The sequence below is a fragment of the Dipodomys merriami genome, unplaced genomic scaffold (assembly GCF_024711535.1).
Source record: "Dipodomys merriami isolate MVZ:Mamm:240054 unplaced genomic scaffold, mDipMer1.0.p SCAF_20, whole genome shotgun sequence".
NCBI classification, from domain to species: Eukaryota; Metazoa; Chordata; class Mammalia; order Rodentia; family Heteromyidae; genus Dipodomys; species Dipodomys merriami.
The window spans coordinates 25,365,243-25,384,126 of record NW_027203382.1 but is presented as its reverse complement, the minus strand read 5'-3'; the positions used below and the strand labels follow the sequence as shown (position 1 = coordinate 25,384,126).

Below are 18,884 nucleotides of genomic sequence, written 5' to 3'. Positions count from 1 at the left end.
CCACTTCTGGTTTTTTGTGGGGCAGAGAATTGGAGGTAAGAGTCTCATGGACTTTCCTGCCCAGGCTGGCTTTGAACAGATCTCAAACTCTGGAGTAGCTAGGATTACAGGCATGAGCCACCAGTACCCCACAGAGATGCTATTTCTAAAGGTTCCTTTTTAGGGCTGGGAAGGTGACTCAGTGGCAGAGCTCTTGCCTGGCATGCATGAGGCCCTGGGTTTGACTCCTCAGCACCACATAAGCAAAAAGAAAAAAGCCAGAAGTGGCACTGTGGCTCAAGTGGTAGAGCGCTAGCCTTGAGCTGAAGAGCTGAGGGACAGCGCCCAGGCCCAGAGTTCAGGCCCCACGACCAGACCCCCCCCCCAAAAAAAATAAAATAAATTAACATAAAGTTTCCTTTTTATGCATGAAGAAACCTACCACATGGCCATAGAGCTGATAACTCAGACCATCTGATCCAGTTTCTGTCCTCAATCTTGATTTACAATGACTCAGTAAAGGTCCACCTACCACTGAAAGAATGGAGAGGCATGGGGATTCCAGTATAAGGTCTGGCTCAAACATCACTTGGCTAACCCTTCATTTTTAAACCTTCTTGAATTCTCTGATTCAGGTTGGGAATTTTAGTCTTTGTGGACCAAACTGATATAACTAATCAGCTCTGCATTCAGGTGTAATACTAAATAAATAATGTCACTGTGTTTTAGTAAAAACAGATAATAGGCCAGATTTGGCCTGTAGATGACAGTTTGGCAGTTCCTGTTCTTACGTATTGTTGTAAATTCTAGGAATACATCAGTCCATACTAAGTAGCAACAGAACCCCCAACAAGGATCTGTGGGTGAATGGGGAAAATAATAGTTGTTTGGAACTGTCATAAAGGGATTTTATGTTGGAAAAAGTGTAGGAAGAAATTATTAAGTATTTTTCCTGATATTTCTGCTTACATGGGGTAGCATGAGACCGTTTAGAGAGTAGGTCATCTTTAAAATCAACAATTTTCACCGAGAAAAATAATGGAGCCTGAGATAAATTCATATACTCAGGTATCCTGGGATCTCTAATCTGTCTATTCAAAATCTATGCAAGAAAAGAAAACATAAAATAGTCAAGAAAAATAACCCATAAGAAATGAATCTCCTAATCTTTCATCTTGAAAGGCAGTGGTGTTTTAGTCTTTTCTAGGGTCACAGTATTGATCACTATGATAGGATAGCATAGTTCAACCCCAGGCTATCATTTCTAGTAATTAGTTTGAGTACTGATAACCTGTTTCAAAGCCTGTGGATAATAACATGCTGGATTAAATCCTTATGGAACATATTAAAAACAAAAGGAAAAGTGCACCACTTATTTGAGCATCACTGTCATGTTAGTTAAGATGCATGTTTTTCAAGACAGAAGAATTGCATATATTCTTGGGATTTATTTATTAAAGCAAGTGAAGAATGTCTGTTTTGCAAAATACAAAAACAAACAGTAGCCCTCGTAGGGTCTATGCTACTCTGAGACAACAAAAACAAAAACAAAAAAAAAAACACAATCCAAATAATATTGCTCTAATGTGTTGCTGTTATGTCCTACATCAACTAACAGATGTTGCCTATGCAAAAAACAAAACACAAACAATGCCCCTGATTGTTCCAGAAGACATTATATCTGGCATATTGGGGGGAAACAAATCACGATGCATGTGCTCTAACCTGTTCCCAGCCTCTCCAGGGGATTCTGCCTGAGAAGCAAAGTAATCAGATCCTGGGCATCCGGTGGTGGGGCCTCATCCTTTTCAGGCCAATTGATTTCATCTAGAAAGAAGAAAAGTCGTTTATAATTTTATTGCTCGAAGGTGTTCCAGGTCCCCGTCTACAGCCTGAGCCTGGATTATGAAACCAGATTCTGCATGTTAAGTCCTTTACTGGACTTGAATGTACAGCCAGGCCAGAGTAGTGTTAATTTAATAGAACAGAAATAGTATGGCTCTGCACAGGGTAGGGAGGAAATACTTTAATAAGAATTATGTTTTCACTTTTCTGATTTATATTTCTGTGGGCAGAATTGGCTCCCAACAAGTCACCCCTTCTGTTTGTTAAGAAGATTTAATAGAACAGAAAGTAAACACCTGTGTTCAGATGCCTGCCTATGAGGGATCATCTAAGAGTGAAATTTTTCTGTCTCATTTTGCTGTGGCCACTGAGTTCCTCAGCTCCAGGAAACAAAAACTTATTTTGCCAAAAAAAAGAAAACAACAACAACAAAAACCTTCTAAAGTCAAAGGAAAGGCTAGAATGCTAAGACTAAAAAAGAAGAGACATACCCAAGTCATCATAATAATGGGAGTATATAAACTCTGTCATAGATATTAGAATATGTTCTTACTCTAAAAGGGATTTTGCCTAAAGATAGGTGTGCATGCTTGTATGTAATAAATGCAATAAAAACACGAGTTATTTCTGTGTGTGCCTGCCTCTAGCTTCCTCTGCTGCAGTTTAAATCTGATTTGGAAAATAAAACATGAATATGCATCAGAGCCGTAAGGCATCCAGAACAAAGCCAGCATTTGCTGCTTGTGTTAATTAAACAGTTGATTCCCCTTGCCATTCAGGCCTTGGTATGTGAGAAAGCAGCCTAGTTATAAATCCATAAAAAGCGCAGATATTGTATAAACCGGTTACTCACTGCAGGCGACTCACAAATCTACTTTGTTAAAGTTTACAAATATGCTTGGCTTTCAAAGTCAATGTTAGAAAGTAACATGATGATTAAGGGGCTCAAGTATAAGCACAATGATTTTTTTCTGTGTTCCACTGTGGACTCTGGAAATACAGACCAGAAGGGACCAGAAGTAGTTGATGGACATGTTAGGGCTGTCTGACCAACTTCAGGAAAAGAAGCCTTGTTCAGCTTTGCTTTGGGGAAATTGACAAAATCAGCAGGTAAGATAGTGATGAATACTATTTAATTATCATTTAGCTTTGCCACAAGCCCCATAACAACAGTAAGGGTCAGCTTGCAGGTTAAGATCTAAAGGTTATTGAATTTTAAATGAAAGATGAACAGCTGTTACAGAAATAACATTATACCATAACAACTACCAATGAAATCATTAACAATCTGTGGATTCAATTTGCTTCCTTCCCATTCTCATTATTTATTATTTGGAAGACATTTGTTATAGGGTTTATTACATTTTTTTGTTAATTTCTTCAGTGTGCCATTAGCCATTCTTCCCATTTATATAAATGTTTCCCACATTAACCTTTTTTTCCCTGGTGCAATTTTCCTATTATAGGAAGGAAAACTAGATGACAATTAAATCATTTGTAAATCCCATACCAATTTCTTTTGCAAAAAAGAAAAAAATAGTACATGATAAAAGTTGGACCCATAGCCAGCACACTTCCCAATTCCATGCTAACAAAATTTCCTCAGATCAGTTTTCAACACATATTACCCTTGAGATTGTGAAAGTCAGTTATGGGCTATGATGAGTGAGTTCTTTAATTTGTTGGCTCAACTGTCTGATAAAGGTTAACATAATAGTAGTAAAAAACTGTGATTCTCAACAGATTTATATAAAATAGCTGCTCTGAACTAGTAGCTTCAATATTAACTCCTGATGATACTTACCACTGATGACTTGTCCAAATAGCTCTTCGGGGGTGTCCCCAAAGAATGGTACGCATCCAACTAGAAATTCATAGAGGATAATTCCCATGGCCCACCAGTCCACTGGCTTCCCATAGCCTTGTCTCAGGATCACTTCTGGAGCAATATATTCAGGTGTGCCACAAACCTAAAGATGATTGCATTATTAGAACAACTGGAATATTAGAAATGAATTAAGATCAAGATGACTAAACCCAATTATTTTGCCTAGAGAAAACCTGTTCAACTTTACAGAATCAGAGAAAATGATCTTAACACTAGCAATTAAAAGTTGGGTGCCATAATCCTAGCTACTCAGGAAGCTGAGCTCTGAGGATAGCCGTTCAAAGCCAGCGAAAGCAGAGAAGTCCATGAGACTCTTCTGACTTCCAAAAATCCAGAAGTGGAGTTGTGGCTCAAGTGGTAAAGCATCAGCTCTACCACCAGGAAAAAGCTAAGGAACAGGGCCCAGACCCTGAGTTTAAGCCCCAATCCCAGTAGGCACATGTATGTTAGTGCACAAACACACACACATACACACATACACACACACACACACACACACACACACACACACACACACACACAAACACACACACACACACTACATACACGCAATTATAAGACCAAGGAAAATTATTGATTCAGTGTTAAATTTCTGGTTATGTTCAGTTTCAAACTAAGAATCTAGGTAGTTTTACCTAGTTTTTAATAGTAAAGATATTTATAATTCTTCAATTTAAAACAATAGCACACTTTTAATCAGTCACTATTGGAGATATTTATATGAGGAAACCAATTCTTGCACTGGTTATTTCACAAAGGCAGGACAGTGGAGATGTGTTTACCTTAAGTAACTTTACAATGAACAGATTGCGGGCACATGGTAATGAGGCATGCTTAAAGGGAAATGGGCCATGGCTCAGATTTTAGCATCCGTGATTGTACAATGCATCATGAGTTTCACAAGTACTCTACTGAGACTCCTGGATTCCTTATAAAAACAGTTTTCCATTTGTCTCTCTCATACTCTCACTTGTGTGCAATTAGATCGTTCGTCTTGCTAATAGACTATAATGCTAGGGGAGGAATGCAGAGGGAATGGACAGTTCAAAGAAGCCCAGGGAGACAAATGGGAGCAATCTGTACTTTATTAAATGTAAGGCTTATACAGACATCTAACCCACTGGTACTAATGTGAAGATGGCCTACACAAGTCACTTCTGAATTACGTTTTATTTCTCTGTAGAGCGGAACAGCATCTTAGCCTACCTGTTTATCCAGGAACTCTCGCGCATCCTTCTCAATATGACCCTCATAAAGATTGGTAGTCATGCTCATCAGTCCCACCTTAGATAAGCCAAAATCTGTCAGCTTGATGTGCCCCATGGAGGTAACCAACAAGCTGTGAAGCAGAAGGACACGGAGAACGACAATCACTTTGAAGCTGCTTCTATTTATTTTAGGCTCCCTTCTCCCCTTGTCAGTTTGAAAGACTTATTACGTATATTGGTATCAGCTTTATGACAAAATCCAGACTAGAAAGAGAGGAAGTCACCTAAAGAGTATAAGTCACATGGGAGGGCTGTGTCAGCTGATCTTTCCTAGAGCATCACACAACTGAAACTCTTAGAAAAAATTCAAGTATGAAACTCTAACTCCTTTCCCATTTTCAGAATGAGGAAATAGAAAAGGGCTACCATCTCCTAAGTCAGTAGTTAAGATAAGCCATTCATCTTGGATTCAAATGAGACACAGATAAAGGACATGGACAAAAACAAAAGAAAACAAACAAAAAACAACCCTCCAAAAGCTTGTATTTCTTTTACATGAGAATACGTTGCATTTGGATATACCATAAATGTTTCATGTTAAGTCAAGGAATGAAATTTTTAATAGCAGATATAGGGTTGTAGCAATTTAGAATGATGATAGGAATAGAGATTTAAAAAGCTACTAGGAAGAAATCAGTGTTTCAGATGGAATTTTTCTTCTGTTTTTATTGAACTTTTCAAATTTTCTGAAATGAGTACGAGTCCCATTTATCATAAAATTTGTAACACATTTAAGATTTTTGTAGTGTAATGATTTAAGAGGTATCTCACATTAGAAGAAAAAGTTTGAAATATTTCATAATTTGTGTCAAAATGAATAGCTAATCACTTTGGGAAAATGTTATCTTTGTATATCAAATCAGACACCAAAATAAACTCCACATGAATTAAAAATCGATAAATGGTGTGAGAAAACCACAGTATTACATCACGTACATTATCTTGAAATAGGGAAGGACTAGGTCAGTATGATATCAAAAATAGGAACTATCCAGAAAGAGGTAAACTTCTATGTTGTTAGTCAAAAGTTCACATAAAAATATGTATTTTCCTAAAAAATTAACTATAGTCATCATTTTCTCCTATTTCTCATAATTTCTTATTCTAAAACATTGTAGCCTTTAAAGACGTATATAAAAATAACCACATATACTGTTTGGAACATTGTAGAAGAATTTTTTTTTCTTTTTGCTTATGTGGTGCTGAGAAATTGAACCCAGGGCCTCATGCATGCAAGGTAAGTACTCTACCACTGAGCCACCTTCCCAGCCCCTAGAAAAAATTTTTTAAGTATGAATGACATTAAGAGAAAATCTTTTGCCAGGTGCCAGTGGCTCACACCTGTATTCCTAGCTACTCAGGAGGCTGAGATCTGAGGATCACAGTTCAAAGCTAGTCCGGACAGGAAAAGCCATGAAACTCTTATCTCCAATAAACCACCGGAAAAAGACAGAAGTGGCACTATGGCTCAAGTGGTAAAGCACTAGCCTTGAACTAACTGAAGAGCTGAGGAACAGTGCTCAGGCCCAGAGTTCAAGCCCCATGACTGACAGAAAAGAAAAGAAAAGAAAAGCTCTCATAAGAAGAAAATATTTGGTATCTTGAGAAAGAAGACTTATATTTCTCCAATGTACATACTTGTCTGGTTTCAAATCCCTGTGTACAATTCCATAGTTATGCAGATATTCCAAGGCCAAGACTGTCTCAGCAAAGTACATCCTGGCCATATCAACTGGAAGAGGACCCATATTTTTCATTAAAGTAGCACAGTCTCCCCCTAGAAAACAAAGGATAAAGACTTAGTAAGTGCAGTGACAAACAGGATTCATGAAGACCAGCAGTTTAGATTGCAGAGTTGCAATATTGCTTTTATTCGTAAGTGAAGACTCTGTTGAGTAATTACATTTCCAATTAAGACACAGAGGAGAGAAAATGAAGATTTAAGATGTTGTAATCATCACAGTAGGTTGGGCTCTGAAATAAAACTGGATTCAAGAACCATGAGTGTCCTTTTTGGATGACAGTAACAATTCAAAAGCCATAAAACATGGATTCTTAGCAGGGTGCCACTGGCTCATGCCTGTAATCCTTGCTACCCAAGAGTCTGAGATCAAAGTGGAACTGGGCAGAAAAGTCCCCATGAGACTCTTACCTCCAATTAATCACTTAAAACAGCAGCAGTGGTGCTTTGGTTCAATTGGTAGGGCAACAGCCTTGAGCACAAAGAAGCTCAGGCATAGTGTCGAGGCTGAGTTCAAGCCCCACCACCACTAAAACAACAACAGTTAAAAAAAAAACCATGGATTCTGGAATTAATCTGTCTAAGCATGAATTGTAAATATGTCTCAGACAGAGAGCTTGTAGGCAAACTTGTCTTGGCCATCCTGACTGTGTCATCTGTACCATCATAGCAATGATGTCCTCATTTACAGGATTATTGTGAGGGTTCATTAATTAATATATGTAAAGAATTTAAGATATAATAGACCAACACATATCAAACATGTTAACTATTTATTATTGCTGTTAAAATGACCACAATAACCAAGTGTTGATGTGGTAAAAAGAACTATGAATGCAAATCAGGTGGTACCCAGCAAGCCTCCCTTCCTCTAATTTTACTTTACTCAGCTGCAGTTAAACACTTGAACTAAAGAATATTATTCTTTGCTTGCATTTTATAGTTTTGAAATTGTGTACAAACAAGAGCTTAAACTGATGCTCAGGAATTTGTTTGGCTTTAGCCAAACTCTCTCTCTCGCTCTCTGTATTTATCTATACACTTTATGTCAGCAAGTCATAGCCACTTAATGTCTCTGAAATTTAATGGGGAAAAAGATAGAAATGAGATTCTGGGAGTATTTGAAGTGGATAGCATGAACCACTTTGAAAAAAAAAACAACAAGAAAAGCTAAGTGTTGGAAGTTCACACCTGTGATCCTAGCACTCTGGTGGGGCTGTGGTACATGCCTGTAATCCCAGCATTTGGGAGACACCAGAAGTTCTAGAATTTTAACTCAGTCTGGGCTATGGAGCAAGACAAAGAAAGAGGAGGTGGAGGGAGAGACAGTGAGAGAGAGAAGAGAGAAGAGGAGGAGGAGGAATAGGAAAAATAGAACAAGGAGCCACTAAAAATCAGAAAGACTGTCTGGATTTCCAGAATGTTTTTCCTTTCCTATAATTCATTTTTAATTTCACAGGATAGATTGAAAAGGTTATATTTTAATTCATTTTTAATAAGACTGGTTATAATGAATGTGTTTTGTGATACAAGATGTAAGTAAGTAGGAAAAATCCTACAGCTTATATTTCAATGTTAATGGTCATTTTTAGGAAGGTAGTTAGGATTAAAAGCTATTAAAAAAGAAAAACAACCTGTTTCCATCTAGCACTAATTTTCCCTTTGTTATAGTAGAGTAGGCACTTTACCAGCAATTATCCAAAGATAATGACTGGGAATACAGCCATCTCACTGCCTGGCTTCGGTTCCTACATGGAGAGAGCCATTAGATGGCTCAGACACAGACAGCTTGAACAACACAGCTGAGTGAGGGATTTCTGGGTATAGGTGTCATTTTCCACATGTCCCAGCCAGACTTACCTTCTACGTATTCCATGACCATGCACAAATGACGCCTTGTTTCAAAGGAGCAATACATGCTGACCACAAAGGGGTTTTCTGCAAAAGTCAGGATGTCTCGTTCCACAAAGGCCTGCTGGATCTGGTTTCGAAGGATGAGGTTCTGTTTATTAATCTTCTTCATGGCAAATCTCTGCCGAGATTCCTTATGCCGGACAAAGTAGACTGCCCTGAAAAGGAGCACAAGTATTGGGATTTTCGGGAAGACAGAAGGTAAGGGTGTTCGGGGTTACAGTAGCCATGAGATGCACAGTGTTTCTCAGGTTTTACAAAGCTGGAATTCAGTTTGCAAGAGATACACTGGCAATTAGAAATAGCCTATAAAAAAACAGGCTAAAGTCTTTTAGCTAACAAGTAAAAAGAAAATAAAAAATCTTTCCATAAAGGTCACATATAAAGTATCAAATTCACCTGGTCCCAGTGGTTCATGCCTGTAATCCCAGCTACTCAGAAGGCAGAGAGCTGAGGACTGTCATTTGACGCCAGCCTGGGCAGAAGAGTCTGTGAGACTCTTATTTCCAATTAACTACCAGAAAGCGGTGTTGTGGCTCAAAGTAGTAGAGCACTAGCCTTGAGTAAAAAAAACCTGGATAGCACCCAGACCTGGAGTTCAAACTCATCTTCACTGCTGAAAAAGGAGACAAATTAACTCTGTATTTGTGTGCACATGTGTAGAAACTGGGCCTTGAACCCAGACCCATGTGCTTGATTGGCTTTTTTTGTTGTTGTATAAAGCTGGTCTTCTACCCCTTAAGCCACAGCTCTACTTCTTCTTGACTGACTAAAGCAATACATTTCTCAATGTTACTCAATGTCTGCAGATGGGACCATAGCTTCTTAAGAGCATGTGTTATCCAACGGAGAGTAATCTCCTTCCTATGAAATTGGTAGGTAAATGAGAGTACCTGAGCCCTTACACAAACAACAAAAGGTAATGCATTTCCTTCTGTGGGCCTCAGTGTATATCCCTGTGCTTGTTCCAAGAGGAAATACAGTCTCAACAGACAACCATGTAGCTGCATTTCTGTTCCCTCCAACCCCAAGGTGTCAAGCAACTGTATTGTGGGATGACCATTTTATCTCAGCCTAAAACCTTATCCAGATACTTTCTAGAGCAAGACACCAGACCCCTTGAGGCATGGTTGATATATCAAAATTAATGAACTTAAGTAAATATTCAAACCATATCATACCGAATCATCCATTTGAAAATGAGAAGTTTTGTTTATAAGAAAACTAAAGGAATGTTTCAGAAAGTTTCAAAGATGTGAATTACTGAATGAAATTCCTAAGGGGTTTAGTGGGGATAATTTTAAAAAATCATATAATCCTAGATTCCTACAGTCAGACTGCTTCAAGTATTTATTTTACTTTAAAGAAGCTAAAACTGGAAAACAGAAACAATGTATTTTATGGGAGGCTTATACTGGCTGTCTTCAAAGGCCTTACATTGAAAGACCAATAAACATATATATGTAGGTCAAATTTTAATGTTTTAAGTATATATTTTAATACTTTCCTACACTGATTTTTTTCTTAACCAATTAATAATTCTTTCTGTATCAGATTAAAAGCTTTTACTCTATTTTTGTTTTCCCTATTACTGGTTGGATAAAATCAGAAATCCATAGTCACTTAAGCTGCTTCTAATCAGATAATGCTAGCAGAATATAACAAAAGAGGACAGAAAACAACTTGGCAATCCCTGGAATGAGCGTTGGTAAACAAGTAACTGTCACCAAGAGTGGGTTCTGAAAAGGGAACCTATCATTTTGAAATAAAATTGAGAACTCAAAATGCTGAAAGGAAAGCATCTTTATTTTTTTTATAATGACCTACCTAGAAGTCAGTTTTCATGCAACTTCCTTTCCAACTCTTCCCTCAAACATTTTATCTTAAGCTCAGTGCCAAGGACCCTTCAATGTCTAAGCAAATATATTGGCATTTCCACACTTAGACTATCACAAGGTGGCAAATGGATTTTTCAGCCAAGCATCCCTTCCCCTTCTCTACACTCCCTTCCCACCTCCCCTCCGCTTTCCTTTTCTTCTCTTTCCTTATATTATACACTTAAGCCACAGTTCCACTTCTGGCTTTTTGGTAGTTAATTGGAGTTTAAGAGTCATCATGAACTTTCTTGCCCCAAGTGGCTTCAAACCACAATCCTAAGATTTCAACCTCCTGAACAGCTAGGATTATAGGCATGAGACACCACCATTTCTTACATAAATAATGCTCCAGGAATCATAGAAGGTAGAAGAACAGAATTCTACAGAATTTTATAAAAGAATAAAAGAAATGTAGCTTTAAGTTCAATCTGATCAGCATCTGTAATAAGGATCTTAGTAGCACAGTGTTAAAAAAAAAAAGATTCCATCTATATCTCAGATTTTTAGTATATAAAATTTTGGTTTGAGTTTTTTATTTTTCCATACTATGGTGTATTTAAAATAATCAGCTAATCCTTTGGAAAACTGACCTAAAGTAATTGAAATTTGTCTTGTAGTAGCTTGAGAAATCCCTGACTCAGGACAGATGGGTCTATCTTGATAAAGTTGTAGAAGTGAACTAAACTTCATAATTAGAAATTCAAGAGAGTTTTAGAGTTTTATTGGTGTTGTGGTTGTTTGCTTTTGTGGTCCTAGGGATCATACTCAGGCCTTCATTCATTCTAGGCAAACATTCTATTTCCACGCTATACCCCAACCCATGGTTTGCTTTATGTTCTTGGTTTCTTACATTTGTGTTTTGCTTTTCGAGTATTATTCTTCATGCTAGAATTTGTTTACTATGATGGTTCTCTTTTACAGATACCTGTCCTACTTTTCTATAAGTTGATGATTTAAAATTACTAAAGTCAGCAGAGAGCAGGAGAAATTGAAAAAGAGCAAGAAAGAGCAAGAAAAAGGCAATTGGCACTGTTGAGCAGAATATAAAATTCCTGATATCCTAATGCTACACTGGACTGACATGGCCTCTATTTCTCAGCTTTCTGGCCCCAGGGCTTACTTAGTTGTAAAAGGCTGGGTCTGTCTCTACCTCTGGCAATCTTCCTGGGAATCATGAAAACCCCAGGGTGCGAGGTGACATACAGTTAAAGGGTACCCAGGGACATGTTCTCTGTGAGCCAGAGGAGCTTGTACACTCTTCCCAGGCAAGAATGAGGTGTGGAAGGATGGGGAGAAGTGGATTCTGAAGTTAACAAAACCTAGAGCCCAGTGATTCTGCTCTATTTGGCGTGTGATTCTAACGTGTGTAAGTTGTGTAAGGCTGTGAGAGCCAAATACACGATTCTGGGCTGGTGGTGCTGCATATGGGAGCAAGGAGATGTGTGTCAAAGGAAAGCGGAGAGGAAAGGCAACAGGAAGCATGTGAGGAAAGAGCAGATGTCAGCTTGCACTCAGGGGTCTCTTGAATAATGTACATGGGGGTTACAGAGTAGAGAAAGTGTGTGGGGGAGGTGCTGTGCCTCTCCAAGTTAGTGATTTTATTCTGGAGTCAATTTTATTCTTTCTGTGAAAAGTATCTCAAGTACTAAAACTTGCTATCCTCTTTTCTCAGCCTCCCTCATGCTGGGATTACCAGAGCAACAAAAGGGAAAGGCCTCTATATCCCAACTCAGATGGCAAAAAGCTTTAAAGGCCAGGTGGTACCAGTGGCCCTGGCCTACAATCCAAGCCACTCATAAGGCTGAGAATTGGTCAGAAAAGCCTGAGAGACTCTGTCTCCAATTAACCAGCAAAAATGGAGAAACTGGAGGTGTGGCTCAAGGGGTAGAGCATAAACCATGAGGGAAAGAACCAAGTGAGACTGTGGGGCACAGAGTGCAAGCCCCAGTACTAGCATAAAGGAGAAAAGGAGTTTTAAACAATATTAGTTACAGCAAAAGGTAAATATTGCTTAAAATCAGAGGATCTGTCACCATGTCTTTGAACTGTCCTTCCTGTATACAAGTGATATGAACTACCATTCAGGCGTCTTGTGAGTGAAGAGACAGACAAGGAGGCAGCACAGTACCTGACATGACAATCAGCCTTCTACCAAGTGCTATATAGTAGGCATAAAGAAATGCCTCAACTCTCTTTTAGTTAATAGTCAGAACCATGTTAAACAGAGAAAGAAACTGGAATTAAATGTGCTTCCTCGCCCTGGTACTCAGGGCTTTGCTCTCTCAATTGGCTCTTTTGCTCAAGATGAGAGCTCTTCCACTTGAACCACACTCTATTTCTGGCTTTCTGCTGGTTAACTGGACATAAGCATCTCCCTGACTTATGTGCCCAGGTTGACTTTGAATAAAGATACTCAGATTGCAGCTTCCTGAATTATAGGTGTGAGCCACCAGGGCTTGGTTAAGAAATTAAATCATCCTTTTCACAAGAATGGCCACCAAGTAAGAAGAGAAAGTCACTACACTCTGTGTTTCCGCAGGACAAATAGAAGCCCTTCCTAATTAGAAAGTGAGAAGCAGCATCATTAAAGTTTGTGAAGTCACCAAAATCCTTCTTTCTAAGCCTTTGATGTGAGTAATGAAACAAGGACACGCTGATGCCCTAGACATTTTCTACAACCAAGCTCCACTACGCATCTAGAGATCCATTTATTCTGCCAATTCTGCCAGCCTGCAATCAGCATTATAGCTGTATAAATGGATAGAGGTACCTCCATTCAAATTTCAAATTAAAAATAATTAAAATAGAGAGGAAATCTGTCAGAAATGTAATGAGAGATTAAATCTGAGTAGAGCAAGGGAGAGGGAAAAAAAAGAAAGAGTCCTGACTGATAGCAGAGGCTCCGACAGGCAGCTTGTGAAACCATTAATGACTTGGCCTACATCCTGGGTGTTTACTGATTCACAGCTTGTTTAACTTCTTGTATATTCCCAACTGTTCCCCAAAGTGTGATATACCTCATCTACTCTACAGTGCTTTAACTGCACTACAAATGAGTTTACTCAACCAATTAGAACTCCAAATACTGCTAAGATAAATGCCCAAGTTTTATGAAAATAGTGATTCCCAGATCATCTTTTTCTAGATTTCCACTGCCAGTAGAATTAAGCAATGCTCCAACCCACCAGCCCATTCAATTCTTCCATTTAATATACAAAGAATTCCTCAAGCCATCTCCAAAAGAACAAAAAAACATGAAATATTAATAAATAGGCAAAACCTAAGAACACCTAGATGCTTAAACACTATTTTTATGTAGAAAACTTCCTGTGAGGTCCTTAAAGGAAAGAAAATGTTGTGAAAAATGTAACGCCAAGAAAGTATTTATGAGCCACATCAAGAAATATGCCATCTGACATAGTCCTGCAAACAAATCAGTGAAGCATAGAAAGGACTCACAAATATTTAAGTTCTTCACTAAGTTAATGGTGTGGAAAATATTAGAGGTGAAAAACTAGCAAGGAGAAATATCCCTTGTGGCACAACAAAAATCACTTTACCTCATCTGTTCGAATGTGTCGTAAATGGCAATAAATGTCTCTGGGATTATTTATTGCTTTCCACATACAGATGGAAGAGGGATTAATACTTAATTAGGCTAGGATTCTTAGGCTGTCTATAATGGATTAAGCCCTAGACTGTTCATTCACTGCCTTCCCACAGTATTTACTAGTAACTCAAAAAGATCTTGTTGCTATTTAGGTTATGCCTCAGAAGGTAATTGTGTGTCTATAAAAACAGATCAAGCCACTAAAAGAGGGGAATTCAAAGATTCCCAGCACAGAGTAATGATAAATGTTGAAAGGGATAGAAATGGCAATTATCCTTATTTTTTCATATTACACGTAATGAAGAATTACAATTAATCCCACAAATATAGACAATAATATGTCAAGGAAAATACCCTGAAAAATAATGCTTATGTTGTATATTATGTAATGGTACCATAATAAAGGAAAAAGAAAGGAAAGTGATAATTTGTTACCTCCTAGGAGCCTAAAATGTATTATTTGGATGTTTTAATCTAGAAAATAAATCTCTTCCTTAAAGAAAAAAAAAATGGGATCAAGGGAGGAGGACTACTAATTTGATTAGATTATAGGATTAGGCTCAATTTAGTAAATCTTGGTGTTACATAAGGATTAACGGAACATATCATGATAAATTTTCCAACAGCCTTATTTTAAATAGTTTTCTCAGAAGGCTGACTATTGATCAGATAGGAAATACAAGGTAATGCTCAAGTAGCAATTCTATATATGAAACTATATATGTGTACGTGTATAGATATAGCTTTATGTAATATATAATATGTATAATTCCTCTCCCAAGAGTCTAAACCCAGCATGGCAGAATGAATAAATGCAAACAGAAATACAGAACTATTTTTCCTTTGTTTTATAAAACCTTCTTTCCAACCTTCTAAAACAACTGCTAGGCCACTTGCTATTTTTGCAGTTGGATATTCAATAAGAAGTGATTCTGACTGTATATCAGCCCCACTGAGGAAAGGAACAGTGATCTGAAAAGGGAAGTCCCTGCCTGGCATCTATTTGGCAAAAGATGAATGTGCAGAATAAAGATATCACTCCGGTGTGTTAAAATATAACAGAGAGCTTCTCTTCAATTAACTCACCCATAAGCTCCATTGCTAATCAATTTAATTGTTTCAAAATCACTTTCTCGAGGTTTCCTTCGCAGTTTCAGGGAAGTATTCGAACTCTTGGAAAGAAAACAAAGTTAAAAATAAGTCTAGGATTTGAGAAAATCATTTTAATGACAAAACAGATAATCCTTGAATGGATGTCATGTCTTTTAATATAGAATTCTAGCTAAAAGAACCCAGGGCCAACTCTAAAGATCAAAGTGCCACAGCAGCGCTTAAGCCACTCTTCCTTGTGACTCCAGCTTAGCTACATTTAAGCAAAGACAATGGCAGGGAGGAAACTGGAAAGTCCTGGTTTTATTTCCACTCTGTATCCTCCTCAAGTTAGCTTCCTCCTAGTTTGGTAATAGATTCAACTTCTCTGTCCCCAACTATAAGCATGTCTATTTTATTCTTCAGCATATTTTCTTATTCACAAAAGGTGGTAGATGACAAACCTTCTGCCTTTCTTTCCCTCACTACTTGAACTCTTAGCCTGATTTAGATCTCAAAGTTTTAAATGACAGCTCTCTAAAAAGCCTCGTTCAAAGGATGGCAAATAAACCCAGTGCTTTTAGTACAATTCTCTCATGCCTTTTATCACAGCAGGGAGACTGTGTAAACAGACTCTGTAGGGTCCAGAATGCCTTTCCTATTGTTGTGGGAGAACATTATAGAGTTGGGTGCCATCCTTCCCTCTAAGGACTGCCACTGCTGGCCATCATCATGCTCATTTTTGGAAGACCTGGGTACCCAACTTCAAACCTTGCTCTCTGCTTGGATTCTCCCTTCGTCTTGGGTGACTTTGAAGTCTATACAGTTAACACAACCTGATCTTGGGGATACTTGATCCCCTCAACATATATAGCCCCCTCTCTCTTATCTTTTCTCTTGACCTCTGCACAGAGGCAAAAATGTCATCATCAACTGCTATGGCTTCATCACAGCAAATAGCTCAAGGCTGGAATTACTGACTTGTCCAGCTACTACCTCTATGATTTGTCTTTCCTGGACTTGGGCAGCAAGGTTCTCTATGAGTCCTCTTTTTTTTTTTTTTTTTGGTCAGTCGTGGGCCTGAACTCTGGGCCTGGGCGCTGTACCTTAGCTCTTCAGTTCAAGGCTAGTGCCTTACCACTTGAGCCACAGCGCCACTCCCAGCTTTTTCTGCTTATGTGATGCTGAGGAATTGAACCCAGGGCCTCATATATGCAAGGCAAGCACTCTACCACTGAGCCACCTGCCCAGCCCTCTATGAATCCTCTTGTCCCATCAACTCTCCCTTCAAATCTCTACCACAAACTCTCAGAGGGGAATGCCAGAAGATAGCAGACAGAAAGACAACTGCTAGTTTGATAGTTCTTTCCTGATGCTTCCAAAGAACTTCAGTCTCAACACATTTAAAGTTTTGATAGTTGTAGTAACCATCAAAATTAACAGGACAACCATCATTTGCTTAGTACAGCTTCTAACCACCAAGATACTCTCTTATCCATTTTACATGGAATTATCTCATTTAATATTTCATAATCTCTTGTAACTGTTGTACTGATGGGGAAATTGAAGCACAGGAGAATCATTTCCCTACACCCTCCACACCTAGTAAGAGGTGAAGCCAGTTTTTAAATCCAAGCAATCTGAATCCAGAATCTCTTTCCCAATTCCCACCCCATGATTATACAGATGTTCCAGGTTTCCTGATCATCCTAGCCTGCTCCTTCCTGATTTCTCTGCTAGGGTTAGCTATTTACAAGAGTGTTCCCCAACCAAACCTCTGACTGGTGTCCCTGTAACTGCCACTTAACTGACTTTCCCACAAGCACCCTGCTGACCCCAGTTGACTTCTTTTCTTCAAGCCATGACTCTGATTGGAGCATCTTCCTTTTTAGTCCATCCTTTCTCATATACATGGACACTGTTCCAAAGCTGGGTTGCTTCCTGTTGTTGCTTATCTTAAAAGCAACTACACACAGGGGCAACAGGGACTTGTGTGCATGTGTGTGGGAAGGGTTCTGACAAGAGCTTTCCATCTCTGTGGTCTCCCCTGCTTTTAGCCCACAGATGTCCCTTGTGTCTTCAGTGTTCCTTGGTCCCTTGGCATCTTAACCATGTCTTGCATTTCAAGAGCCATGGCCCCAGGGAATTTGTTTTTTGTGACTGGCCAGACTAAAGCAAATCTCCTTATGGTATATTCCAGCAGTGCATAGTCTTTTTTGCTTTGTAGATTTTTATTCATACTTGTTATTCTAGGGTTTGTTTTTGTTTTTTGCACATGACTTCTTTTTTGTAAAATTAGGCTTTTTGTAGAAGGTAGACACAAACATTGTTTGCCTAGTGCCTGGCATACAGAAGAAGACAATAAATATTTGTTGAAGAAAGTAATTAACGCACTCAAAAATCTCCAGATGCTAATAAAACACAAAAACCAACAGCATATTTCATGGGGAGAGATACTCACACTCACTGATTCATCCGTCTCTGGTGTTTCTGCTGTGCCACTATCATAGTTTCCCAACTGAGCCATTTCTAGGTATAAAAAAGCAAAGAAAACAAAAAGCCAAGTACAGTTTAAGAAATAACTGCAATTAGACAAGAAGGATGTGCTCTTTATTCTAATATAGCCATAGGAAAACTGTATCTAAACATAGCAAGAACCAGTGGCAGCTGGTCACATGCACTTGCTCACCACCTACCCTGTCCTGGAATTCCATTTCTTTCTATTTTTTGAAAATATTTTTATGATCTTTAGTTGTACAAAGGAGTTGCCATTCAATAAAGCAGTTATGAGTACAATGCATCTTGATCTGTGCTCACTCCTTACAATTTCTTATGAATAGCTGAACAGAGGAAAAAGGGTTACTTGCTCTGTTTAAAATGATATCAAAATATACAAGTCCTTCCAAGTCAGGTGCCAGTGGATCACGCCTGTAATTCTAGCTACGCAGAGGACTGACATCTGAGGATGATGGTTCAAGGCCAACCCAGGCAGGAAAGTTGATGATACTCTTATCACCAATAAATTACCAAAAGAAACGAAAAAGTAAAAAGAAAAACTGGAAGTGGAGCTGTGGCTCAATGGTAGACTGTTAACCTTGAACAAAAGAAGCTAGGGACAGTAAACAAGCCCTAGGACCGCACCAAAAATAAAAAATACCCGCCCCCCAAAAAAACAAAAGTTGCAAATCTCTTCAGGATTTGATGGACAACAAAAACGCACTGGCTACATCTTGGAAATAATTTTTGTGTTGCAGTGAGCATCTATTGTTTCATTCCTTTGCATCTTCTAAGAGAAATGCTACCAAGTATAAGGAGAATTTGCAGTTTGTTAGAAGTGGTAATGGTGATTGGTTCAGAAGGGTTTGGAGATGAAAAGATTTGATTAAGGCCACTGTCTAATTTTTTGGCTCTTCCCCAGCAAAATGGAAACGATATTAGTTATCTCTTAGAACTTTTTTATTAGTACAATGCATCATAATGCATGTGAAGCTCTTAGCATGTTAACTAACAAAAATTAAGTGTTTATTAAATAATGGTTGTTATTTATTATTAATTATATAGTACAAAGTAATCAATTCTGGGCTGGATGCCACATGCTTGACATCAGCTTAAGCGCTACCCTGGTGGTCTAGTTAAAAATGACAAAGGCATATAATTGCCCAGCTCAAGTTGGAAT

The 18,884-nt window shown here is 38.4% G+C and overlaps 1 protein-coding gene across 9 annotated transcripts in view; it reads right to left on the bottom strand.

Moving 5' to 3' along the window:
* Positions 1-18,884, bottom strand: part of Mast4 (microtubule associated serine/threonine kinase family member 4) — a 602,193-nt gene that overhangs the window by 32,340 nt on the left and 550,969 nt on the right. For all 9 annotated transcript variants that reach the window (XM_070031269.1, XM_070031266.1, XM_070031264.1 and 6 more), the window contains 7 exons: positions 17,670-17,737; positions 15,206-15,291; positions 8,582-8,790; positions 6,619-6,757; positions 4,919-5,051; positions 3,629-3,794; positions 1,705-1,806 (listed from right to left, as the gene is read on the bottom strand). In XM_070031269.1, coding sequence (XP_069887370.1) covers positions 1,705-1,806; positions 3,629-3,794; positions 4,919-5,051; positions 6,619-6,757; positions 8,582-8,790; positions 15,206-15,291; positions 17,670-17,737 — 903 coding nt within the window. The remainder of the gene's footprint in view (positions 1-1,704; positions 1,807-3,628; positions 3,795-4,918; positions 5,052-6,618; positions 6,758-8,581; positions 8,791-15,205; positions 15,292-17,669; positions 17,738-18,884) is intronic.